General features: G+C 46.5%; 1 protein-coding gene across 1 annotated transcript in view; it reads left to right on the top strand.

Annotated features, from left to right (window-relative positions):
• The first annotated feature begins 8,789 nt into the window (after nucleotides 1–8,789).
• The window catches only part of TEP1 (telomerase associated protein 1), a 69,821-nt gene continuing 59,916 nt past the window's right edge, over nucleotides 8,790–18,694 (top strand). The window contains 4 exon segments of the mRNA XM_056864189.1: nucleotides 8,790–9,029; nucleotides 9,610–9,759; nucleotides 11,783–12,100; nucleotides 18,051–18,302. Coding sequence (XP_056720167.1) covers nucleotides 8,790–9,029; nucleotides 9,610–9,759; nucleotides 11,783–12,100; nucleotides 18,051–18,302 — 960 coding nt within the window.

Genomic DNA, 18,694 nt, shown 5'->3' with positions numbered 1-18,694 from the left:
GTGGTAGAACATCTGCTTGAGTTTTATCAGAGAGGACAGGCAGAGACAAACACAAACAAATCTCTATCTCTTTTTTAAATTATGTTTTTAATTTTCCAAACAACAGAGAAACAACATGTACAAGATGTAACACACACTCCAAATACATAATGATCCAGACCTAAAACAAGATCTTCATCCACTACCCTATGAGTGGAGATACATCATTCTATACTATCTAGCGTTAATCTTTACATCTTACAAGTATATCTTTTAGACCAGCGAATCACTATCTCTTTTTTTAAAAAAAATTGTTTTCATAATAAAGGGGGTACAGAAGAGAAAAAGTAGGGAAAAACAGATAGGGAATTTTAACAAGTCATTTATTATCTCCAGGCCCATACTGTCGTAACTTTAGTTTTATCCCAGATTTAATCTTAATTTAATTTTCTATTGCTTAGTTCAATTTTTTCATTTCTATCATTACTGTCCTTACTATAATTACTATACTTAATAAATGTAATTAAACTTTAGTTAACAAGCCTGCGCTCTCAATCTCTCCTGCAAAGTGTTTCCTGAAGCGGGCTCACAGAACCTCATCTGCTTACAAGATTTGCCCTGCAATCCTATGCAGAAAGTCACATTCTATAGCAGTGGTTCCCAAAGTGGGCAGTATCACCCCCTGGGGGGGGTGGGATTACCTAGGGGGGCACTAAGAGGCAAGGGGGTGCTACAGGTGGGCCCCTTCAACTGTGTGGTTCACTAATGTACAATAGATCAAGCTGTGGCACCACGTGGGCAAATTTGGTGGAAACTATCAGAATTCCGCCCCCCGCCCCCAAGCTTTGAAGAGCTGGTACCACTGGATCAAGCTCATCAGTTTTGTTGAATGCATTTCAATTAAAAAGTTTAAATTTGATTTTGAACAGCTGTGCAATTAATAGTTACCGTTTTGAAATTTTATTGTTCTTATCTTCTTTAGTGAGTCATGCAAACACTTATTTTGAATAATGCCTTTTATAGGATAGGGTAGGGGGTGCTGGGGTTAAGTTTGTGGAACCAAACCAAGGGGGCGGCGGCCTGAAAAGTTTGGGAACCACTGATCTGTATATGTGTGTGTGTGTAAAGTGCCGTTAAGTCGCAGCCGACTTATGGCGACCCCTTTTTGGGGTTTTCATGGCAAGAGATTAACAGAGGTGGTTTTGCCAGTGCCTTCCTCTGTATAGCAACCCTGGACTTCCTTGGTGGTCTCCCATCCAAATACTAACCAGGGCTGACCCTGCTTAGCTTCTGAGATCTGACGAGATCAGGCTAGCCTGGGCCATCCAGGTCAGGGCACCGCTGATCTAGAGAGTGGTACATCCAAGGCAAAACCTCCCATGCATACAGTGGCGGGCCTACATTTTTGGGGCCCTGAAGCTTGAACTGTTATGGGGCCCCCTTTGCAACCAGCAACAACAGGGCAACATCCAACGAGGTCCAAAGGGCCTTGCTGCCCTCGCAAGGACCTCGAGGCCCAAATGGCGGAGAACAGGGTGGTGGGGTGGAGTCCTTGAAAATGGGCCATACAATGATTACATAAAACTATAGAACTATTAATCCCTGCACCACCGAAGGATTCGAGGTTCCAGCTGCCAAAATGTAGGTTATGAATAGATTCTGGTGAGCTCAGCAAGCCCAGACAGCTGGTGGTTTGGGTGCTGCAAGCCCCCGAGAAAATTTTGAAATGTGACCAATTACAGGGACATTTTGAGGCCATATGAAATGGGTATTAGAGCATATCCCAAGGCCAATATTAAGTACTCCAACCCATTGGCTTATGATTCTATCACTAAAAAACTCCATCTATTTTGTTGAGAAATTTCCTCATTTTAAAAAAAGTTGCTTCAGGGGTCCCCTCCAGGATTAGGGGCCCTGAAGCTTAAGCTTCATTAGTTTCACAGTAGATCCACCTCTAAACAAAAGTAATGACTACAGGAGAATTACACAACTTTAAGGTTGACAAAACAAAAGTAATGACTACAGGAGAATTACACAACTTTAAGGTTGACAAAGAGGAAATTGAAATTGTTGAAGACTTTCTATTCCTTGGCTCCACCATCAACCAAAAGGGAGACTGCAGCCAAGAAGTCAGAAGGAGATTGAGACTGGGAAGGGCAGCCCTGAAGGAGCTAGAAAAGATTTTGAAGTGTAAGGATGTGTCACTGGCCATCAAGGTCAAGTTAATTCATGCCATCGTATTCCCTATTACTATGTATGGGTGTGAAAGCTGGACAGTGAAGAAAGCTGATAGGAAGAAAATAGATTCCTTTGAAATGTGGTGATGGAGGAGAGTGTTACGGATACCGTGGACTGCCCGAAAAAAGAAAAGAAACAAATCAGTGGTTATAGATCAAATCAAGCCTGAACTGACCCTAGAAGCTAAAATGACTAAACTGAGGCTATCGTATTTTGGTCACGTCATGAGACGAAAAGAGTCACTGGAAAAGACAGTCATGCTAGGAAAAGTGGAGGGCAGCAGGAAAAGAGGAAGACCCAACAAGAGATGGATGGACTCAATAAAGGAAGCCACAGCCTTCAATTTGCAAGATCTGAGCAAGGCTGTCAAATATAGGACATTTTGGAGGACTTTCATTCATAGGGTCGCCGTGAGTCGGAAGCGACTTGACGGCACTTAACACGCACACAATTGTTGTGACCCAATTATCACAGATAGAGTCCAATGAAAGACAACTGAGAGTGATGTGCGTATGAAAAAAAAACCCCTTCTCCCCCTTCTCCCTTGTAACTTCAGTACCTGAAAGCAGAAGCCCCTCCAACCCCCGCTTCCTTTCCTGCACCGAAGTGCTTACACACACACATAGCCCGCTCTATCTCCCCTCTCCAAGGAGAGCTCCTCCTTATCTCTCAGCTGAAGAAAAGCACAGTCTGTAACCGACTAGTGAAACTGACAAGCTGCAGCCAGGGTTGCACATTAGAAACGCTGACCTTTGCGGTATGTAACCCATTCATAGGGTCGCCATGCCATTTATTCATGGAAGGTTTCGCATTGGATTTGCCACTCTATCGATGCCCATTTCCCCCATCTGAATTCTCAAAACTCTGCATGGCGGCTTATTGTTGAGTTTTGAGGATCTGGGTGGGGGGAAAGTGCATCTAAAGCAGTGGTTCCCAACCTTTTTTTGACCAGGGACCACTAGGACTTTTTTGTTCAGTGCAGGGACCCCAAGGTTCAAAATAAAAATTCCGAGAATTTGAAAATAAACTTTAATCATAACTGTTAGTTAAACATTAAGCTTAGAATAATATTTGAATATATATATTTTATAATAGAGAACTTTTAATTGAAAATATTAATTTATTATGGGTTTATAACTTTGTTTCGTGGACCTTAATTTAGTTCTCGCGGACCCCTGGGGGTCCACGGACCCCTGGTTGGGAACCAGTGATCTAAAGAGTGGCAAATCCAATGCAAAACCTTCCATGAATAAATGTCCATTTATTCATGGAAGGTTTTGCATTGGATTTGCCACTCTTTAGATGCACTTTCCCCCCCCACCCAGATCCTCAAAACTCAACAATAAGCCGCCATGCAGAGTTTTGAGAATTCAGATGGGGGAAATGGGCATCGATAGACCTCTGCATGCATCAGTGGCCCAAACCTCCCATGCATAAATGGGCTCCGCAGCCTGCAGCCTGCAGGGGTTAATGCTCCCAGCCCGCCTCCCTTCCCCTCCTCCGAGAGGAGGAGCAGAGCGCAACCCGCTTGCGGGCAAAGGGGGTCGGACACGCTGCTCGCCTTCCGCGTCCCGGGGTGGTCGGACGCCCCCTCCCCACCCGGCTGCAGGTGGGCATCCTTGACCCCCTGGAGGGATGCGGGCGGCGCAGGGCGCTTTCTCCCTTTCTGGAGCGGGGCTCGCCCTTGCAAGGAAGGGGTGGGGGGACCAGGGGGTTGCAGCCCCGGCGGCTGTGCAGCGTTGATCCTGCAACTCTTTGCATCTTCGGGGGGGGGGGGGAAGGAAACGCGCTTCCCGGTTGGGAGGAGGAGGGCAGGATCGGCGCAGGTGGGTGACCCGCAGGCCGGGCCGAGCAATGCTTCCTGCTGATGTGGTAAACGGGGACCCACTGCTAAATCAGTGGATCTTCCATAGTCAGGGGAAGCCTACCTTGCTGTCTCACTGCCCTGGGAGAAAGTGCGGCGTGGGTTTTGGGTAGAAGCGACGCGCCCGCTTGGAAAGCGCCCGCTGGTCCCGGGAGAAAAGCAACCCCAACCCCGCAAGCTCTACCCTGGGCCATTGACTGGAGCTTAATCATAGGGTTGTTGTTTTTTTTTTTAATTTATTTTATTTTCTTATACAATCCCATGCATTTAGTTAACGTTGTCATTGTAATCCCTTCCATACATTTTAATCTATCAAATAATTCTACATAGGTTTTCTCTAACTTCCCCTCTTCCCTCCTCTGTCTCTTAACACATCTCAATAATCCTCTTTGCAATTATCTTCTAATTCGTTGTAAAATAGTCTGTACTCATTTTTAACTACTTAATTTCCTCTTTCTTTTAAATGCAATAGTACTATTTTTGACAGTTGAATTAGACTAAAATATAACCTTTAACATTCTTCATATTAAGTTCATTGGCACAGTATACAATCCCACTCCCTCACAAATTCGTCATTTTCATTTTGATTTACTAACGCAGTCAGTTTCGCCATTTCTGCTAGTTCAAACATTTTATTTATCCAGTCAGTTTTGTCTGGTATCTCAGACATTTTCCATTTAGCTGCACAGACCAGTGCTTAATCATAGGGTTGGAAGGTACCACCAGGGTCATCTAGTCCAACCCCCTGCACAATGCAGGAAACTCACAACTACCTCCCCCCCACACCCCCAGTGACCCCTACTCCAGCCCCAGAAGTAGCACTTAGTCGTTTTCACAAACTAAACCAAAACCATTTTTTTTAATTTTAATTTGCAGATTTCTGCACAGCCCCCAGCTTTTAAAGCCAAAGTTATGGCTGCCAACAGCTTGGGGGGGGGGGGGGAACAAAAAAAAAGACAGTCCTGTGCTTTTAATAGTGGCTTAATTTGATTTATTTTATTTGCCAGCTCATGCTACTGGTGTGCATGGCATGGGAATATTCAGTTTTCTGTTTTCATCCTCTCTTAAAGGGACAGGAGACTTTTCCCCTGGGATGTACTAAAACGAATGACAGGCTTGCCCATTAGGAACAATGGGAGAGGCCGCACAGCCTGCTGCATATAATGTTTTTGTGTTGCAATGTATTTCAACGGAGCCCATGCAAGTCAACTGACAATCCCAGCTCCCATTATCTTCAATGGGCCGTGCAGCCTCTCCCGTTGTTTCTAATGGGCTAGGCTGTCATTCGTTTTAGTACATCCCTTTTCTCCTGGACTGTTGGCAACCCTGGTTTAGAGTAAAAGTTCTGGGTTTTGCAACGGGCCTCCCTTGTTAGTGCACAGCTCTGCCCCTTGTTTGTTTGGGTATTTGGTTATGAGGCGGCGCACTGTTTAACAGAGTCGCTGAGGCGGTGCGCAAATAAAAAAGGAATGTATGAAACGTTGCAAAGCGATGCTGAAACCCAGCACCACGATAATTTATTAAGTTGGTAGATCTAAAAAGGGGTATAAAGCAGTGCATGGAAAAGGGGAGTGACAGTAAGAGGTAGAAATTACAAGACCCTTGATTTTGGCTAAACAGTTGGAGAAAGATCCTAATGGCAACAGCTGTTCAATAATGGGATAGACTGCTTCAGGAGGAAGAGGAAGACTTGGCTTTGAGATTGAATAGCTGCCTGTTGGGGATTTTGTAGCGGTGCATTCTTGCACTGAGGAAAGGGTTGGACTAGATGACCTCTTTGGCCCCTTCCAACTCTACACTCTTAACACGTTTAGGCTCATTTCTGCCAAGTTAAATTATTTGAAAAGACATAGGTTTGCGGAGGATGGGGTTTTCTGGAAGACGTTCTTAGATTTCTTTGACAACGTTGGCTTTCTTTTAGATACAGCTTCTTAATATGTTTATGAGCAGAAAGTTCCAGAGATTTGTGTGACACTTATATTTTAACCCCCCACAAAAAAATTAAAAGCCCACAAAAAAAGAATTGCCTTAAAAATTACCACAATTCACTTATTGCACCTTCTGTGATAAGTGGTACCTTTATGAATCAGGTCTTGGGTCTGACCAGGCCAGCATCCTGTTTCCCAATGTAAACTAGTAGGTGCTCTAGGAGGCCACAGAAACCAATGCCTCTCCTCCCCCTATTGCTATTCTCGTCAGTGGAGTTCAGAGATACACTGCTTCCGAACAGGGAGGTTCCATTTAGCTATCATGCCTAACCTGACAGCTGTTGACAGACCTGTCTTCCACAAATTCGTTTAATCCCCTTTTGAGGTTTAGTGGCCATTCCTACATCCTGTAGCAACAAGTCCCACTAGTTAATTATGCGTTGTGTGAAGACGTAATTGTTCTCCCTTTCTGAACCAACCACTCATCAGCTTCATTGGGTGCCCCTGACTTAGGGTTGCCGTCTCCAAGTTGGTAACTTCTTGGAGAGTAGGGGGTGGAGACTGGCGGGGTCTATGGACAATGTGGGTTGGCATCGAGATACTGTTTCACCTTTTTTGTTCTTACCTGCCCTCTTGGATTAATTGTGCTAGATTTATTTGGCCTTTTATGCAGGGATGTTTCTCCGCGGTCACTCCCGCCGTCTTGCTTTGGGCCTTCCTTTTGATTGTGCACGCCTTTTCCGCCCGTCAGAGGTCGCCTCGCTCCCCCCGCGCGTTTTGCCCGTGTTTTCCAAATGCTGTTTTAGCCAGAATCTGGAAAAAGTGGGCAAAATGCGCGGGGAGAGCACGGCAACCTCTGATGGGGCAGAAAAGGAAATAATAGTCAAAAGGAAGCCCCGAAGCAGAGGGCGGGGGGTGACTGTGGGGAAACATCCCTGCATAAAAGGCCTTTGCTTATCAATGAATGAATACTTTTATTTGTTTATAAATGAACGATCTTTCCGTTGAACTGGCATCTGGATCTCCAAGTAGCTGCTTTGTCGTTGGGGCTGAGGGTGGGGAGGGAGATGACACATCCTTCCTTGGTGGATACTTCACCACAATGCAATGTGAACATGTGTGTGTGGGGGGTCTTGCTGCGCCTTAGGGGCAAGAATCACGAATTACGCAGGGACGCTAATCAGGAGTTGCAAAGATTGCGGAGAGGTTGCACCAGCCAAGGCCGTGTGACTCAGGAGGTCTCGGGACCAGGAGAGAAACACATTTGCTTCTAGATGTGGGATCTCACCACAGGCTAGAAGCCTGCCGGGGCGTAGACTGGGGTTGCCTGGTCCCTCTTCGCCACCAGCGGGAGGTTTTTGGGTCGGAGCCTGAGGAGGGCAGGGTTTGGGGAGGGGAGGGACTTCATTGCCATAGAGTCCAATGGCCAAAGTGGCCGTTTTCTCCAACGTTTTCTCCAGGGTTACCAACTTCCAGGTAGTAGCTGGAGATCTCCTGCTATTACAACTGATCTCCAGCCGGTAGAGATCAGTTTACCTGGAGAAAAATGGCCGCTTTGGCAATTGGACTCTATGGCATTGAAGCCCCTTCCCTCCCCAAGCCCTCCCTCAGGCTCCGCCCCAAAATTTTCCAGGTATTTCCCAACCTGGCAGCCCTAGGCCTGGAGATCAGTTGTAATAGCAGGACATCTCCAGCTGTTACCTGGAGGTTGGCAAACCTAGCCTAGACTCTTCCAGACTCTTGTCCCATTCCCTGAATTGTTTGGATTCACATGTTTTTTAATTGTTAGCAACAAATTGTAAATAAAGTTAAGTTCTGGTTAAACAGTAAAGGAATTTTTCTTGCTTTGTTCATTAATGTGAGGTTTTTCTTGCTTTGTTCATTAATGTGAGGTTTGTTTGTTTGTTTGTTTTGAGCTTTGGAGCAAACCTGCAACTTCCCTAGTTGTGAATGCTGAGTTTGCTTGGTGAAGTCAGCAGGAAGTTGCTCATTTTAGCCCTGATGGCTGAGGCTTGGTTCACACATGCAGGAGGCTGATGTGGCAGAGACCTGCGGTGAAATGGGTGGCCGTGTTAGTCTGTCACTAGCAGTAGAAAAGGTTGGAGTCCAGTAGCACCGTAAAGGCTAACAAAATTTCTGGCAGGGTATGAGCTTTCATAAGCCACAGATCGCTTCTTTGGAAAGCTCATACCCTACCAGAAGTGTTGTTAGTCTTTAAAGTGCTACTGGACTCCTAGGCCATTTTTGCATGGTCATTTTTGATGCTTGCTCAAAGCACTTTTCAAAAATGCGACTTTAAAAATGCCTTTTCACAGTCCCAACGCAAAAGAAATTCCACTCCCCCCACTCGCCTGCTCCTTTGTTCCTGTTTGCATAGTCATTAGCATGTGCGTAGCTAACGCGCCTCTGTTGTTTTGCATTGTTCCTTGAGGGTGTTTCTTCGTGGCAAACACCAAAGGCCGCAATAAATCGGCTCTTTAGTAATGTGAAGCAGGTATGCGCCGGCTTCGCAGACACTTCTGGAATGATGGTTCAGCGTGCAAAATTAAAAAAAAAATGCGGGGCAATTCAGCTTGGAATGCGCTGCTCATTACCATGCAAAAATGGCCCTACTCTTTTCTACTATAAATAATGGGTTTAAATCAGCATGCAGCAGCTGAGTTGCACACAACTTTTCATAACATCTCCTGTTCCCGTAAATGTGAGTTACAATTGCCCGTGTTTTATCCATTTATTTTCTGCAGGTGTCTCAGCATCTGGCTGTAGATCCTTTAAGTTCCATGGATCCCTCTGCCGTGGGCCACGCGGGCCCCCTTTGCTTGGAGAACCCCTTGCTTCATGCCTCCTCTCCTGTTTCCTTCACTCTCCAAAGTCTGGAGGAATCCCGGGCCCGTCTCTTGCAGCCCATCGCTCCTTCTGCGGCATGGCTCGCTTCCCTGAAACCGCCAAATGCCCAAAGCCAGGCCTTGTCTGCTCTGAGCTTCTCGGATTGCAGGGGGCCCAGCTGGGTCCCTGAGCAGGTAAGGCTGAGTCCATTATTAAGGCTGAGTCCATTATTAATATAGCGCTATTATTTTTAAAGTAGTCCATCTATAGGGTAGCTAATGCAGATTCAGTTTGACCAGTCTTGGTTTAAGAGCCAGAATGGTTAGGGGTAGTGGACTCTAATCTGGAGAACCAGGTTTGATTCCCCGCCTCTCCACATGAGCGGAGGACTCTGATCTGGTGAACCGGGTTTGATTCCCCACTCCTCCACATAAAGCGTGCTGGGTGACCTTGGGCTAGTCACACACTCTCAGCCCCACCTACCTCGCAGGGTGTCTGCTGTGGGGAGGGGAAGGGAAGATGATTGTAAGCCGGTTTGAGTCTTCCTTAAGTGGTAGAGAAAGTTGGCATATAAAAACCAACTCTTCTCCTTCTCCTTGTTTCTATTTCCTTAAGGAATCCTGGGAAATATTGGCTTGGGAGGTTGCTTTGTAAGTTAGCCACCCCTTATCATAAGACAACTATTTGTGGAGATGCTTAGAGAGAGGAAACCGCTCAGCCCAGATATAATTCAAGCCAAGCTTGGCTTAATTCATTATCTTTGTGTCTCAGCAGACGGTTCTGGGTGCGGCCGATGCCATCGGTTCTACACGTGAAGATGGCCTCTGGCAAGCAGATCGTGTCCAGATAGAAACTTCAGAGGATGGTGACATTACTGAGAAGACGGTGATTCCAGGAACTGTCTCGAAGCAAAGCAAATCCATGGTGAGGGTGCCGTCGTGGAATATGTTGTCGTGGTCTGCATTCAGAGCGGGACTCCAGGGATTAATACAGCCATGTTATTTCAGTTTAACAAATGTCCTTTGAAGCCCTTAACACTCTTCTAGCTCCAGTGTGATTCACAGAAAGTGAGGAAACTAGCAGAAACCAAGTGAATAAAATACCAAATGAAGAATTTCAAAACAACTGGAAGCTTTATTACTCACATGTTTGTTATACACATAGGTAAAGGTCCCCTCTGCGAGCACCGGGTCATTCCTGACCCACGTGTCCTAGGCAGACTTTGTTTTACGGGGTGGTTTGCCAGTGCCTTCCCCAGTCATCTTCCCTTTACCCCCAGCAACCTGGGTCCTCATTTTACCAACCTCGGGAGGATGGAAGGCTGAGTCAACCTTGAGCCGGCTACCTGAAACCAACTTCCGTTGGGATCGAACTCAGGTCGTGAGCAGAGCTTGGACTGCAGTACTGCAGCTTACCACTCTGTGCCACGGGGCTACTGTTATACACATACACATGCCTTTATTGGCATATAACATTTATTTGTTAAAATGCTGTATAAGCAAAATTGACTTTGGGTAGATATAGCCTTATGTAAAGGAAGAAACCATTGGATAATAAATTAAAAATAAGTTAATGTTAAAATTTTTAGCTATATATAGAATAAGCTAGCAAGTAGAAAATAAAGAGGACCATATATTAAGAAGGTAGAGATACGACGTAATATACCCTCTAAGTAGAAAAGAATCATAGTATGTATGAGGTAGTTTCGTCAGATTTTGTATTTCCACCCAGAACTTTTCTGTATTATTTTCCATTTTTCTGCATTTTTCTATTTTCAGTTTCTGTTTATATATATATTGACATGAAAATAAAACATATCTATACAAAAAGAAAGTAAGGAAACAACGGGTCTAGCTGCATCCTGTGTTAATGTGAATATTAGAGGAATAAGGGTGTGCTCTTCTCAGAATTTCAGTCTGCCCCACATTGAGTATGACTGGCTACCTGTGGCATAAGGGAGCGAAGCTATGATGAAATCTGGGTTATTTCCTCATGTCTTCCTTATTGTGAAGGGGAGAGAACAAGGTTATGGTCTCCTGTTGTTAAAATGCTTGTGCATAGTGCAGAATTAAGGTGTACCTGCTTGAATGAACTTTACAGAAGTACCAAATTCCATCTCCGTCTACACGCTTATGTCTGTTGCGGTTGAAAGTATAAAGCTGTCTTCTACCGAGTCAGATCATAAGTCCATTTGGTTTAGTATCCTCTGCCCTGATTGGTGTTGGCTTTCCAAGGTCTTGGGCAGAGAAGGGTTTTCCCCAGCACGTGTCACTTGCTGTCCATAGAACCTCATAGAATCATAGAGTTGGAAGGGACCACGAGGGTCATCTAGTCCACCCCCCGGCCTAATGCAGGAAATTCACAACTACCTCCCCCCACACCCCCAGTGACCCCCACTACCTGCCCAGAAGATGGCCAAGATGTGTTCTCTCTCATCACCTGTCCATTATCAGTTCTGGAAGGCCTTTGGAGATGTTTGATTATTTAGACCTGTGGACTATATTATCTGGACTGTATTCTTTTTTATCTTTTTAATTACTGTTGTAGTCGGTATTCTTATTGTTCATCACTTTGGGCATTCATGGAATGGAAGAGTGGCCTGTACATTTTCTAAAATGAAATAAATTGTCATCAGGTTTTTTAAAAATTTAGTGTTTAGCAACACTTGATTAATTAGTAGTCTTCCTTGATTTGGGAGGTGGGTTTTTTTGGTCTGGATCTTTCTAGGTTTATAAATTTGGATTCATTTCCCCCCTCATTTTCCTTGTAGGGAACTGCTTTTTAATTACTGTGTTCCATATAGGGAGAGGGGAGTCTGTGAGGCAGCAGTGCTGAATACAAAGACTTGAAGGAAATTAAGTGTAATAGAATTTAAGTATAAACTTGGCTCCCAGATTTTGCAAAAGTGTGGCGGGCAATAATCCCTCACTTGTGCTTTCTGTTCCAGGCTTCACTTCCTGCAGCTGATGCCAAGACATCTCTGTTGTATACTACTTCCTTTAAACTGAATCCTCTCTGGTTGGAGAATCTGTTCCTGAAGGAAACCATCCCTGCTTCTCTCACTCTTCAGGGGCTGGAGGAGTCCAGAGCTCGCTTGCTGTGCCCTGTTGCATCCTTTGCCCCACAGTGGTCCTTGGTGAAACTTTCAGATACACAATTCCAGCTGGGACCACTGAATACCTGTGGCACCCTGGTTTCTGAGGGCAGTGGTACCCGGAATGAGGCTGTCATACCCCACTGTGCACTGGAGCAGTTGCAACTCACAGTAAGGACAGCGTTGGGTTGGCAGTCATAAAAAGAAGCGGCCTAAAGCAAGGTTTATAATCAGGATATACACGGGAGAGGTTTTAGATTCCCAAGGGTCAAGCTAGTTGAGTGGCTGAATGGATCACCCGTAATCATTATCTACTTATCTAATAGCGAAAGTGTGGCTCCATGTGCGGATACCTAAATCTGCAGATTGGGGCCACGCTTACCCAGAACAGATAGTTGTGAAAATTTGAGCAATACGCCAGGTGTGCAAAAAAATCTGAAAATGTTAAAAATAAGTAGGTGGGTTTAAGTCCCCCACCCTCAAAGCAAAAGAAGTGTCTGTGCACATGCAGATTGCTTATCTGATGCCTGGCAGCCCTGTAGTTGGCGTGGTGGCTCCTCGGAGTCCTGCGGCCAGTATGGCAGTTCCCGGAGGTCCTGTGGCCGTCACAGCTGCTCCTGGGGCCTGCTTCAGCCACTGTGATTGCCGACGACCAGGCCGCTATGGTGGCTCCCGAGGACTCTTGCTGTGACTCCTGGAAAACCACCGTGCTGGCCATAGGGCCCCAGGGGGTCCGGCCACAGCAGCTGCAGCTCCCAAGGTGGGGAGAAAGAAGAGGGGGGTTTGAGAATGGGTGGGAGGGAGAAAGGGTAGATTGAGATGGAGTGGAGGGAGTCATAGGGGGGAGATTGAGAAGGGGAGAGGGAAAGGGGAGATTGAAAAGGGGTGGAGGAAAAAGGGGTATTGTCTAACCTCCGTCTATGTTAACAAAATTCTTTCAACCCCCAGGATCTAGTCTCAAGGGCAACATTACAATAAGAATAGCCACCTTATTTGTAATAGGTAGTAGAAGAAGAAGAGTTGGTTTTTATACCCCAACTTTCTCTACCACTTAGGGTGCTTTCACACATACTGAATAATGCATTTTCAATCCACCTTCAATGCACTTTAACGATAGTTTGTCAGTTGATTTCACACAGTAAAATCCAGCTGCAAAGTGCATTGAAAGTGAATTGAAAGTGCATTATTCAGCACATGTGAAAGCGCCCTTAAGGAGAATAAAACCAGCTTACAATCACCTCCCCTTCCCTTCCCACAACGGACACCTTGTGAGGTAGGTGGGGCTGAGAGAGTTCGAACTGTGACTAGCCCAAGGTCACCCAGCTGAGGCTGAGAGAGTTTGGAGAGAACTGTGACTAGCCCAAGGTCACCCAGGTGGCTTCATCCGTAGGACTGGGGAAACCAGCCCGGTTCTCCAGATTAGAGTCCACCGCTCTTAACCACTACACCACGTTGGCTCTCTACATTTTCCCCATCAAGAAAAAGGATTATGTGGCTCTTTTTCTGAACAGCCTGGCCCCAGAGCCAAGAGTGGAGCAATTAGAGTAACTACAAAATAACAATGCACCAAGAATCTCTTAGCAGTTGGACAGGTTCAGCTCTGTGTCGGCCGTTCAGCTGGAAGGCTTCCTGGGGAAAAACCCACAGATCCGTGTCATCATTTTTTTTATTTCGATGCCCACACCTTGATGTGGCCCTTGATTACCCGGGAAGCAAAATGATCGGTTTCACTTCTGCAATGGAGAAGTGGGCTGAGGCGGCCCCGATCTGACATTGTTAGCTATGAGTTATTTGTGAGTAAACAAATATTACACCATCAAATCATACGTTGCGGTTGCGACGTCTGAGCCAACTGTAAGATAGGGTACGGGGTGGCCCGTCTGTGTGCCAGCCAAACGCATGCAGCCTGATGCCCGAGTTGGGTTTTGGGTCTGCGTCCAGCGATTATCTGTTTACGACATAATTGTAGCCCATCAATCTTGGCTTGGCGCTTGAATGAGAAGTATTGTATCCTATTGTATCACGGATGGTTCTCTGAAGCACCTTTCCATGGAACAGCAAATCGATAAGGGAAACAGCCTCTGAAATTATGGGATGCAGCCATAACAAGGAATATGTGTTTCTTGTTCTTTTCCGTTTCTAGCAGTTGGGTGGTTAGCGAGGGTGGGTTGGTTTTTTTTGGTACCCTCAGGTCACAGCTGACTTAATGGTGACCCCGTAGGCTTTTCAAGGCAAGAGACGTTTGAAGAAGAAGAGTTGGTTTTTATATGCCGACTTTCCCACTTAAGGCAGAATCAAACCGGTTTACAATCGCCGCCTCCTCCCCACAACAGACACCCTGTGAAGTAGGTGGGGCTGAGAGAGCTCTAAGAGAGCTGTGACTTGCCCAAGATCACCCAGCTGGCTTCATGTGGAGGAGTGGGGAAACAAATCTAGTTCACCAGATTAGCTTCCGCCGCTGAGGAGTGGGGAATCAAACCCGGTTCTCCAGATTAGAGTCCACTGCTCCAAACCACCGCTCTTAACCACTACACCCTGCTGGCTCTCTGGGATGGTTCTCTGCAGCACCTTCCCATGGGACAGCAGATCAATAAGAGCAACAGCCCCCGTACTGTGGGATGCAGCCATAACAAGGAATATGTGTTTCTTGTTCTTTTCTGTTTCTAGCAGTTGGGTGGTTCCTGGGGGTGGGTTGTGGGTTTTTTTGCGCCGTCAAGTCACAGCTGACTTATGGCGACCCCATAGGGTTTTCAAGGCGAGAGACATTCGGAGGTGGTTTGCTATTGCCTGGCTCTGTGTCATGCCCCTGGCGTTCTTTGGTGGTCTCCCGTCCAAATACTAGCCAGGGTCAGGGCTGAAAGCATGTGACAGGCCCAAGGTCACCCATCAAGCTTCCATGGTGCGAGTGGGGATTCGAACCTGGGTTTCCCAGGTCCTGCTCCGGCACCTCAACCAGTCACCATGGTGGCTCTGTACTGGGAATATAAAAGGGGACATTGTCTTGGTTCCATTACGTGATATAATTTGAGGGCCTTAGTCTGCTCCACTGGACAGGTACGCAGTCTTGAAGGCCGCGGCTTGCAGTATAGGTCCTTGCCCTCCAAGGCTACTTAAGAAAAAGAGTTGGTTTTTATATGCCGACTTTCTCTACCACTTAAGGGAGAATCAAACTGTCTTACAATCGCCTTCCCTTCCCCTCCCCACAACAGGCACCCTGTGAGGTAGGTGGGGCTGAGAGGGCTCTAACAGAGCTGTGACTTGCCCAAGGTCACCCAGCTGGCTTCGTGTGCAGGAGTGGGGAAACCAACCCAGTTCACCAGAGTAGCCTCCGCCGCTCATGTGGAGGAGCGGGGAATCGAACCCGGTGCTCCAGATCAGAGTCCACCGCTCCAAACCACCGCTCTTAACCACTGCACCACGCTGGCTCTCTTAAATCTTCCTGGGAAGGGATCAGGTGAGTACGACCGCTGGGGACAATTAATACATTAATCTCCAAGAACCTCTGAAGGGCGCTGTGACTCGGCCACCACCTAACATATCCTCTGTAGCTGAGGATAGGCTAGCCAGTTATATAATCCTCCTCTGATGGGTATGGTGATGGGACTGGGTGTGGCAGGGCATACCTGAATGTCACCTTTGTCCCTTGCCTCATTTCCATCTGGCTTCGGGCCCAGTCATGGGACAGAAACGCCACGGCTTGCACAGGTGGCTGATCTCCGTTTGGAAATGGATGCGCATCATTTCTCGTTCTTGGATCACTCTGTGGCCTTTGACACAGATAGGCCATTATGTGCGGTTATGTCATTTGTGCGTTCTGGTGGGGAGTTTTGGGAACAATCCTGCCGTGGTCTGGATCATTTGTTGTTTGTTCCGGCGGACGCCGAGAATTCCCCTTGGAGAATCTCTTGCCTTTAAAACCGCCGGGTTGACATAAGTCGGCTGCTACTTGATGCAGAAATTGGGGAGGCAGGGTATACATTTTTTTCCATCATCATTCCTTTACTGGCATAAAAACGCAATTCGAAAGGTTAGAAAAGGCGTGGAGTTGTTCACAGGTGCTCTTTGTAATATGGTGAATGGTTTTATTTGCAAAATATTGTCGAAGGCTTTCACGGTCATTCATTGGTTCTTGTAGGTTATCTGGGCTGTTATCCGGGTGTCTGTTATGGAGAGGGGAAGGGAAGGTGATTGTAAGCCGGTTTGATTCTGCCGTAAGTGGTAGAGAAAGTTGGCATATAAAAACCGACTGTCCTTCTTAGCAGTGTTGCATTAGTTGAACCAATGGTCTGATTTGTACGAGGCAGCTTTGTATGCTTAATTCAGGGCATGATCCGCCAGGGAAAAAAATACCAAGACCACGGTTACACAGCCCGGATAACCTACAAGAACCAAGGTTTTATTTGCATTTAGAGCCATAGGCCATTACAAACTTGCCAAGGATACCACAGATGCATAATAAAAGGAAATTTGTAACGTGGTTAGAAGGCAGTTACATTGAGAAATACCATTTGTTGATACTGTCCTCTAGTTAGCTGTCTGGCGGGCTTTTAAAACAAACTTTAAAATTTGTCCTGCCGTCTCCAATATTGGGGGCGAGCGGCTGTTCAATAAATAGAGAACATTAAAAGAGACTGAGACATTCGGTCTAATTACCGACAGCGGGCTTAGTAGTTCATTACGAGATTCTGTGTAGAAACTGCCATAAAATAAAATGTGAACAGCTGTTTCGATACAGTTATTTTCACAAGGGCAAAGCCTGTCAGACAGAGGGATTTCCCGAAATCTGCCCTCGAGTAGCGCAGTTGGCAAAACTATACATTTTTTTTAAATGAATCAGTGGTGTGTGGGATCAGCTGTGGCAATAGGTCCAGTCTTCACCATCTGCTTAAAGCAGCCTTAGAGCATTTCAGAGGGGATGTGAAGTTGAGGAAAGTGTGGGGAAAAAGAATGAAATTCTCCTGGCGGTTCTGTCTTTAGGAGGCCAAACTAGGGAGATCTTCAACCGGTTATTCCTGTTATTTTATTTTTTTAAAAGCAAACATCGCTGCAGCGGTGGTGGAGATTTGGATGGGATGTGGTTTTTGCCCAAAATACTTGGGAAAAGTTTAGTGACAGACCTAATGCCGCGTAAGCGGAAGTTTCCAGGCTAAGTTAAGGAATTGTAGGAAGACCTTCCTGGATCAGAGATCCTGCCGAGCTGGAGCCAGCGTGGTTAAGAGCGGTGGTTTGGAGCAGTGGACTCTGATCTGGAGAACCGGGTGTGATTCCCCACTCATCCACATGAGTGGCAGGCACTAATCTGGTGAACCGGATTGGTTTCCCCTGTCCTACACATAAAGCCAGCTGGGTGACCTTGGTCTAGTCACAGTTCCCTTAGAGCTCTCTCAGCCCCACCTACCTCACAGGGTGTCTGTTATGGAGAGGGGAAGGGAAGGTGATTGTAAGCCGGTTTGATTCTGCCGTAAGTGGTAGCGAAAGTTGGCATATAAAAACCGACTGTCCTTCTTAGCAGTGTTGCATTAGTTGAACCAATGGTCTGATTTGTACGAGGCAGCTTTGTATGCTTAATTCAGGGCATGATCCGCCAGGGAAGTTCTCTTGCATAAGCCCTCCCTGAAACCATGTCAGTCATTTTAAAATCTGCGGTAGACCCAGAAGTTGATGTAAAAAGGGTCATTAGGCCTGTGGAGCCGAACTAGAAAAGGCCCAGGTAGTAAAGGTAATTACTGGGGCAATGCTCAGATTAGACTAAGCTTGGGTGTATGTCATTGTCCTCATTATGTTAAATTATCATGGGTCTGCTCTTGCACAGCAAAACTTTCCCAATGGATTGCGTCTGCAGATAACCCTAAAAGGTCAAGGTCCCCTGTGCAATCACCGGGTCATTCGTGACCCATGGGGTGACGTCATATCCCGATGTTTGCTAGGCAGACTTTGTTTATGGGGTGGTTTGCCAGTGCCTTCCCCAGTCATCTTCCCTTTACCCCCAGCAAGCTGGGTACTCATTTTACCAACCTCGGAAGGATGGGAGGCTGAGTCAACCTTGAGCCGGCAACCTGAAACCGACTTCCATCGAGATGAAACTCAGGTCGTGAGCAGAGCTTGGACTGCAGTAATGCAGCTTACTACTCTGCACCATGGGGCTCCTAACCTGGGCAATGCTAATTTCACTTTGACTTTGGCTAAAAGTTTGTGCATTTTCTCATCTTTGCAGGTGGAGGGAGACGGGGACAAGATAGACTCAGCTGGCAGGATGCCTGAGTACACCCTAACAATTCCCGAGGATGTGATGAAGGAACAGCCAAATGAGAGCGACTCCTCTGGCCACGAGATGACAGTGGACAGCCAAGAGCAGGATGTGAGAGTGCACAAGGTAAGGAAGGTGGGAAGGTGCCTTGGCTCAGTGGCAGAGTACCTGCTTGGCACGCAGAAGGTCCCCGGTTCAATCCCCGCATCTCCAGTTAAAAGGACCACGTTGGATCCCAAGGCTACATTGGCAGTGGCAAAATTTATCTCAGTCCTTATATCTGCCAAACGTTATATCCAAAACTATGCTGCTCAAGATCAGTGGATCAAGGAGCTTCTAAGGGATAAAGGAAAGGAAGGACCAGGTAGTAGTTGAGGGGAAAGACCACTCCCTGAGACCCTGGAGAGCAGCTGCCAGTCTGAGTAGACAAGACTATCTTTGATGGACCAAGGGTCTGGTTCAGGATAAGGCAGATTCACATGAACACATGAAGCTGCCTTCTACTGAATCAGACCCTG

This window comes from Euleptes europaea, chromosome 18 (genome assembly GCF_029931775.1).
Source record: "Euleptes europaea isolate rEulEur1 chromosome 18, rEulEur1.hap1, whole genome shotgun sequence".
Classification (NCBI taxonomy): Eukaryota; Metazoa; Chordata; class Lepidosauria; order Squamata; family Sphaerodactylidae; genus Euleptes; species Euleptes europaea.
This window is presented reverse-complemented; position numbering and strand designations above follow the sequence as displayed.